General features: G+C 39.6%; 2 protein-coding genes across 2 annotated transcripts; both read right to left on the reverse strand.

The window, feature by feature from the left end:
• Nucleotides 1–78: 78 nt before the first annotated feature.
• On the reverse strand, nt 79–2,908 carry LOC101264885 (pentatricopeptide repeat-containing protein At1g20230). The gene has a single exon (XM_010314181.4). It carries the CDS (start codon nt 2,878–2,880, stop codon nt 601–603), a length of 2,280 nt encoding a protein of 759 aa, XP_010312483.1. The 5' UTR covers nt 2,881–2,908; the 3' UTR covers nt 79–600.
• Nucleotides 2,909–3,038: 130 nt separating this feature from the next.
• Nucleotides 3,039–8,159, reverse strand: LOC101265195 (pentatricopeptide repeat-containing protein At3g24000, mitochondrial). The gene is made up of 3 exons (XM_010314183.4): nt 4,601–8,159; nt 3,801–4,163; nt 3,039–3,578 (listed from the first exon to the last, which is right to left on the reverse strand). The coding sequence occupies exon 1, from the start codon at nt 6,999–7,001 to the stop codon at nt 5,040–5,042; it is 1,962 nt and encodes a 653-aa protein (XP_010312485.1). The 5' UTR covers nt 7,002–8,159; the 3' UTR covers nt 3,039–3,578; nt 3,801–4,163; nt 4,601–5,039.
• Between the last annotated feature and the right edge of the window lie 679 nt (nt 8,160–8,838).

Here is an 8,838-nt window from a genome sequence, read left to right on the forward strand (position 1 = left end):
AACTTTCTCAATGAATAATTCAGAAGAATGAAGGTCATTTGACTCCGCGAATAAGAAAGAAATCTCATGCATCAGAGGTTGAAAAAAAAACTTTCTTGTTTAAATAAGAAAAATGGCATTAGAAGTGCTTGATGTTATTAAGAATGTCTGATAAGAACTTACAAATAATATCATTAAAAGTTGGATGGTTACCACTTACAAGTGCTTGGATGTTAGATTTTCGCCTTTGGAATAAGACTTGGCTGTTGAGTTCCAATTTCTCATAAACGCGATAGTCCTGGTGTATCCACCCCACATTTTGGATTCACAGATCCAGCTTCCAGGTTCTGTCAAATGCTCAAATTACTGTCACTCCACCCTTCTCAGACTCCATTTTGTGGGACTACACTGGATATATGTTGTTGTAATCACCAAGAATCCCCAATTGATTACAAGTGCTTGGATTGTTAGATTTAGACACCAGGGTTAGACTTGGCTGCTCAGTTGCATTTTTGTTTAAATGCAACTGGTTCTGTTGCATCCTACCTTAACTGGATTTCACAAACATCCTGCTTCAGGTACTCTCAATGCATGAGGAACTTCTCAAGATTACAATCTCAATCACCAATAATCTCCACATGAGCAGATACCTTCATTGAAGTGATGATAACGGTTAGCATCTCTAACATAAATTTCTCTCCCTTCAAAGCTGGAGATGAATTTGATAAAAGTATGGCAGTCACCACAAATTCTAAGGTTCTTAATGACTCTTAGAGAAGTCCCTGGGTTAGTGTTCAAAATTCCTAAAACGACAGCCAACTTCTCACTATGCCCACACAAGATCAACTCCTTATCCTGTTCTTCAACATCTTGCAAAACAAGTTCTGTATCATGTGAAACACCTGTATTCTTCATGTCCATGCTTAATTTTCGCAACTTTTCCATAATCTGTGGCATTTGAGGATGTAAATCATCTCCTGCTAATAGCATGTGTACTTTGTTTTTGATTTCAATCCAACTACATCCTGGATTTTTACTCAAGCCCACATGTTTCATCATGTCCCTTACCTTGTCTACCTCATTCCATCTGTTGTTAGACGCATAAATATTGGATAGTAAGATGTAATTTCCAGGATTCTTGGGTTCAAGTTCAAATAGTTTATCAGCAGCAATCTCACCCAAACTCATATTACGATGTGTTCTACAAGAACTCAGCAAAGCACCCCAAACACATGCATCTGGTTCAATTGGCATTGTGGAAATCATATCATAGGCTTCTTTAAGCTTTCCTGTGCGACCAAGAAGGCTGACCATACAAGCATAGTGCTCTACTCTGGCCTCAAGTCCATGAATTCTAGACATACAATCGAAGTAATGCTGCCCTTGCTCTGTAAGGCCTGCTTGACTGCATGCAGATAAAACACTCGTGAAACTAATGAAGTCAGGTTTCTGCCCACTTCTTCGCATTGAGTCAAAGATTTCAATAGCTTCCTTAGCCTTACCATGCATTGCGTATCCACTGGTCATTGCATTCCAACAAACCAAATTACGTACTGGCATCCTGTCAAAAATGACGCGAGCCAACTGAATCCTTCCACAATTGGCATACATATCTATTAATGCACTACTGACATAGACGTCATCTGAAAACCAATTTCTCAAAGAGAAGCAATGTGTTGCCTTTCCATGTACTAGTGCTGCGATATTGCCACATGCGGGAAGCAAACAAGAGATAGTTACAGAATTAGGCCTCACCTTAGCCAACTGCATTTCTCTAAAAATCTCCAGCGCTTCAAGGTCTTTGCCATGTTGCGAGCAGGAAGAAATCATCGAAGTCCACGAGACTACATTCAATTCCTTCACTTTGAGCTTAAACTTTTTGAAAACTTTAAAAGCCTCATCAACAAGACCATTCCGTGATAGCCCAGCAACCAAAGCATTAAAACCACCCAAATCTATTTCCTCTGCCCCTTCAAACACTCGTGACATCTCCGAAGTACACCTACACTTCCCATACATATCAACTAACGCGCTGATAATACAGTTATCAGACTCAAAACCCGTTTTAATGACATGACTATGAACTTGAACACCCATCTTGAGATCCTCCAAGTCACTTACTGCAGGAAGAACACTCGAAATACTCGTCCCATCACTCCTAAACCCGTCCGAATTCATCCTCTGAAACATCAAAACCGCCTCCAAATAACATCCACTCTGATTAAACCCCGCAATCATCCCATTCCACGAAACAAGATTCGGCTCAATACCCAACTTCCCACCTTCATCAAACACCATTTTAGCATTAAAAACATCCCCTTTCTTCGCATAACCACCAGATAAAGCACTCCACGAAACCACATCCGGCTCACGCATTTTATCAAACATCTTACGTGCACATTTCAACTGATCACATTTCACATACATATGAACTAAAGAAGCTTCAACAAAAGAATCCAACGCCAACCCAGTTGTTAAACCATATCCATGAACTTGTTTCCCAACTTCTGACGCCGATAACCCAGCACACGCTTTAATAGCACTAGGAAGTACATGTACATCAGGTAAAATACACTTCGATAGTAACCGAGAAAATAAAACAAGGGTGTAACTAAAAAGATTAGATTTTGATGAAGCGTGAATGAGAGATTTGAAAGAGAAGATATTGGGGTTGGGAAGCGAGTGAAGAAGAGATTCTGCATTAGCAAAGCAATTGAAGTTGGCGTAGAGGGAAAGGACCTTGTTGGTGAAATGGGTGTCACTGGAATGGCCAGTTTTGAGGATATGAGCATGAACTTGCTGCGTTTGGGATAGCGATGATGATCTTGCAATGAGGCTAAGAATGGTGTTGGGCATAAGGCTATCCAATACACGTAGAGATTGAGCTTGTCTTGCATTCATGGAGTTCAGGAGTTCTCTGTAGTTCAATCAAACTATATGTTATATCAAATATAAATTGCATTATTCACAAAAGACCCTTTTTTTTTCTTTTCTATACATCTCTTTGTATTTATTTCATTTCATTCACCCAATGAAACCTTTTATATTATACAAAGCTATAAAAGGAAGAATTATATTTAAGAAACATCATGATAGAATGGTACGACTTGATACTATATTCAACACATTATTCATGTTGGATTACTCACAAATTATACTAAAAATCATCATGTTATCAGAAGTACGAACAAAAAATTGACCTATCTAGTGAAGGAGTGTCGCGTGACACCCCTGGGGTAAAGGATTGATTCGTCCCTGGCTACCACGTTGAATTCAAGCAACAATAAAGGTTTTTATTGGAAAACTTCACAGGAGCATACTAGGTTTCAGCGATTTCTGGCTGGAGAGAGGAAGGACATCCCTTGACTGAGTTTGTCTACAACATTTCTTGCTTTCTCACTTCAAGTACTTCAGTTATAAGCTTCTTTGACACGATCTGGTGAAAGATCTTATTTTCTTCGCCACATCCTTCCATCTGATCTGTATCCTGATCAGCAAAACACAGTCCCCGTTCATACAGGAAAGCATAATTGAGATGATCAAATCACAGTCGCATTAGCCTACACCTGTAACCATCGGGTCTCTGAATCCAAACAGTCCTGTATTCATTTGATAACAAATGCTATTATAATGACTAACAAAGATGATCTGGAACTTATCGAGCAGAGTAAACTAATTGAATGTAAAGTAAACAGAGAGGTGAAAGGCGAAGAAATATATAAAAGAAGTAGTTCTCACAGAATAGATCTCGATGTTTTTGTTTTCATTCGAGGGAAAGTAATTGGAAAGTACAATGATTGAAGACAGAATCGAGAACTTACTGGTGCTTTCTACTTGCTGACATTAGAATCTCAAGTTCTCTGTGACATTCAGCCTAGTAACAAGGGTTAAATGAACTAGCAATCTTTGACCTAATTCGAAGTTCGGGGTCCAATATGATTGTCTTACCCTCATAACACTGCAGTCACATTTTCAATCAAGATTCTCAACTTTCGTCTGCTTCACCATGTGCTATGAAATTATTTCCAGAATCTTTGGCCTCTGCCATAGTATCTTCATGGATCCATGCTCTTGTACTATTCTCAAGGCTTTGACTACCTACACATCTCAGAGGAATTTGAGAAGCATTTCTGAGTTGCATTGTTACACTGCTACCCCATTATCAAGTTCTACTGTAATTGTTCCTGAAGTTCAACAGAGCAGCATTAACTCATTTCTGTTTATTTTGACAAGTAAATTCATAAATGTCAGTATGCAGCACCAAGTAACATTATTTATGTCATTAATGAGAATATACACAGGACAGAGGAAAACAAAGTGGCCTTTACACTTCCTGATTGATCTCCGAGCAAATGTTCGCTTTTTAAGAACTGTAATAACTACTTTATGGGATATTCTGTAAGAGAGTTCGGCATGTTGTTAGAAGCATGAACATGAAGCAATTGTATCCGCTATTACCTAAAAGATTGTACATAACAAGACATGTTGTAGGACTTGTCGCGGTCCTGAGCAAGAGACAATGTGGAGTAGAAAATGTAACAAGCTCTTAGAAAGACAGAAGGTAGAACTCAAGGTACTTAAAATCAAGGTACATGAAATAGATAAAATATCGAAGACTTACTATCTTTCTGCATAAAGGTCCCTTCATTTCATAGCTAGATGCTTCTCTAGAGAATCTGCAAGATGGTCTTGATTCTCTACAAGTGCAAAAATCATCGGCAATTGGCACCAGTATTTTCCAGAACCTCTGGCCATTATGCTATCATTCATGTGCTATTCAGAGAGGCAGAGACCATGCGAGTAACCTGGTTCTAACCATGTGTTAGAAAGTAATAAAGTAGTCAAATCAGCCTTATAAGGCAAAGCCATTTGATGGATGACTATTATATAAAAAATGCTTGTGTATAAGCCAACAACCAATTTCGGTAGGAAAACATGCATCATCCAATCGCAACAATGTCCAACATGATAGTCAAGTCCAGAATGATTTCACGTTAGCACAGATAATTTAAACGAGTCTTTGATAGTTAACCATTGCATATATGGGAATATTTTTTGCACTACCAGTAGTCTCCACAGGAACAAGAACCATTACGAAAATGATGGAACCGATTAGTGTCTCTCAGGATGATTTCCCTGTCTACCACCTTTGAAACAAACTTAAATGCAGTATGGCAATCACCACAAACTCTGATATTCTTCTTTATTCGGATAGGGGATCCAGATGGAGAATTGAGAAGTGCAAATGCTAAAGCAAGTCGTTCACTATGGTATTGCAACCTCTCTTCCCTCTCCTGCTGATCCATAAACCAAAGCACGTGGCTAGTGTCTGGAACATAGCCAATTTCCTTAATTTTATCAGTTATCTTCTCCCACATGTTACGGATCTCCTCTCTCTGTGGATGAGCATCGTCATTTGCTACAAACATATGAACAGCATTCTCAATCTCCACCCAACTACAAGCAGGTTCTTTCTTAACTCCACTCTGGTTCATCATTTTTCTAACTCTTGCAGCATCACTTCTTCTACCAGCAGAGGCATAGATGTTGGACAGCAAAATATGTGGCCCCGAATCATGTGGATCAAGTTCAAACACGCGTTCAGCTGCATAAACACCCAACTCCAATTTTTTATGCATCCTACAAGCTCCAAGCAAAGCTTTCCAAATGGCTGCACTTGGTTCAATTGGCATTTCATTAATGAACTTTTCAGCACGGTCAAGTTGACCTGATCGACCAAGGAGATCAACAATGGTCACATAATGTGAAATATTAGGTTCTATTTTAAATTTCTTCATCAATTCAAAATAATGCATTCCATTGTCTAGAAGCCCAGCATGACTGCAAGCTGTGAGAGCACAAAGAAAAGTCACTTCATTAGGTTCAGGTCCTATCCTACACATCTCCTCAAAGCACTCTACGGTTTCTATTCCAAGTCCATGCTGAGCATAGGCGGTAAGCATCGAGTTCCAAGAGACCACATCCTTTTTCACTAATCGATCAAAAACCTTTCGAGCATCATCAATGCTACCAGACTTAGCATACATATCAAGCAGAGTATTACCAATAAAAGCAATAAGTTCCAACCCTGATTTGATCATATGAACATGCACCCATTTCCCGGGCTCTAGAGCTCCAATGTTTGCACAGGCTGCATAAACACTAGAAAACGTGAAGTGCGTCGGCTGAAAACCGCCTCTTTTCATCTCACAGAAAAGCTTCAGAGCAATTTCTCCCTCACCTTTCCTCGCATGCCCCGCAATCAAACCGTTCCACGAAACCTCATTCTTGCAACTTAACTTGTCAAACACGATCTTCCCTTCATCCATTAGTCCACACCTTGCATACATATCCACAAGAGCACTCCCAACATAAACATTATCTTCATATCCACACTTCACACATGCCCCATGCAATTGCCTACCCGTACTGTCACTCTCCAACGCTCCAGCAGCCTTAATAACACTCCCAAACGTAAACTGATTCGGCATAAACCCAAACCTCAACATCTCAGTAAACAAAACCAACCCCTCCTTAGCACCCTCATTCTGCGAATACCCAGTAATCAACGCAGTCCAAGAAACCATATCTCTCTCAGGCATTTCATCAAACACCTTCCGAGCATCACCCATACTCTCACACTTGGCGTACATATTAATCAACGTGTTATTCGGAACAGTATAATGACTAAACCTCGACCTCAAGAAGTGTTCATGAACTACTCTACCTTCTTTCAATCGTTTCCATTCCGTACATTTCTTCAGAAGCTGATTGTATAAACTAGCATCTGCATCCATTGCTCCATTATCAATAAGATATAGTACTAAAAGCTCCCCATTTGGAGCCTTTTTGAGAAGATCTTTGTCTTGTAAAACACCAATAGATGAACCAAATAATTTACGTACACCTTCATATCCTGCTGCTGCACATGTTGTAGAGAAAAATTGCCGAGCTATGGAGATGATTGAATTGAAAATTGATGGATTTGTGGCGCAATTTCTCAGGTGTATAGCCTTTGTCATCTCTCTCAATGCAAATGGGAAAATAACACTGTAATAGAACTCTGTTAACGGTTTTTTTTTTTTATAACTAAACACATTGTATTACCAAAATGGCAATGTACATCTCAAAAAATAAACAACATGCCTAGGTAAACCAACCTGTAACCCGGAACGACAAGTAATGAGTCTTTGGCAAAGCCCCAGGTTCACCGGTTTCACTGCACCGGCTCAAGCAGGGGCGGAGCCACCTAGGTACAAGGGATTCATCTGAACCCCCTTTGACAGAACATTATACTATTTATACATGGTTAAAATAATATTTTTATGTATATATATTAGATGTCGAATCCTTCGGCTACTCAGTGTGTTTATTTCTACGAATTTTGAACCCCTTATTAAACATTCTGGCTCCGCCACTGGGCCCGAGATAGGGAGGAGGAGCCCCATGCATCACATGTATCTTCACAGACAGTGGGGTCGTAGCCAGCCCAGCCACCACCCGCACCAGTTGCAGCTCCTGATCTTCATGCCCTTCTGACTCAGATACTAGCCGCAACGACACTAGAGGTTCAACCACCACCAGTCCAGGATGTCACTGCGCGAGCAGAAGATGCTCGGGTTATTCTAGAGGTTGGCATCGCCTATATTCTCAAGGGCGATTGGTTAGGACGTTTACGAGTTCCAGCTCACTTTCAAGGAGCAACTACAGTCATTAGGCCTCTTGGAGTCGAGAGGAGCCGATTTCATCGCTCATCAGTTCCGTGGGCCAGCCAGGCAATGGTGGTGCTCGTATCGAGAGTCCAGGCTAGCTATATCGCCTCATATATCTTGGAGTCAGTTCTCAGATGCTTTCTTGGCCCGGTTCATGCCATGAAGCGTGAGGGATAGGTTTCGTGATCAGTTCTCCAGATTGGAGTAGGTCCCGATGACCATCTCAGAGTACGAGGCGAGGTTCCATGAGTTGTCTCCCCATGCTACCATGATCTTGCCCACGGAGGAGGAGAGAGTTCATTGTTTTGTACTTGTTCTGTTGGGAGCTCTGTATTAGTGACTTCCAGGTTCTGGAAGGGATCTTTATTTGTATATATTTTGGTTTGCTTCCGTCTGTTTATATTGTTATCTTAAATTTTGCCTACTATTTTTTAGCTTGTTGTTCCGGGTTATGGGTTGACTTACCTACTGATGGATTATAGTAGCTGCCGCCATGACTCGAGAAATCGGGTCGTGACAATTTCTTTTGAGCCACAACTCGTATACAGAAGCCACAAGTGTAATTCTGAAAATAGAAGCAACATTGCCCTTACCTTTTCATATAGTTAGTTTCATACCAATTTGTAGCTTGTCGATGGTTTCCTTGCCAATGCAATACTATTCTCCACACGTTTGTAGCTACAGAGCACTAACCACTTTGATAATGAATAACTACTTTGATAAGTCTGGATTCTAGTACATCACTTTGATCGTATACAAATTTTACCAGTACTTACTTTATAGAGGTAGAGAAACTACTTTTTTAAAAAAAAAAACAAGATATCAAAATTACCTCATGCACTCAGTTTCAAGTTTCAAGTTTCTTTTCGGTTTGTATACCTTCTTATTGTTTCATTTGAAATATATAATTATTCAAATGTTTCTAAGTGTATAAGCTTTGATTTCATATGAAATACATCATAATTTATTTTATTATATTCTCTAAAATTTTCTATCATTTGAAAAAAATTACAAAAATTCTTATTTTATGAGGATACATCACTTTACACCGCGTATCAGTCAAATACATCACTTTACTATATATTAGGACATACATGATGTATCAGATCGTTATTTACGTATCAGTTGTATATATCACTTTACACGA

This window comes from Solanum lycopersicum, chromosome 11 (genome assembly GCF_036512215.1).
Source record: "Solanum lycopersicum chromosome 11, SLM_r2.1".
Taxonomy (NCBI): Eukaryota; Viridiplantae; Streptophyta; class Magnoliopsida; order Solanales; family Solanaceae; genus Solanum; species Solanum lycopersicum.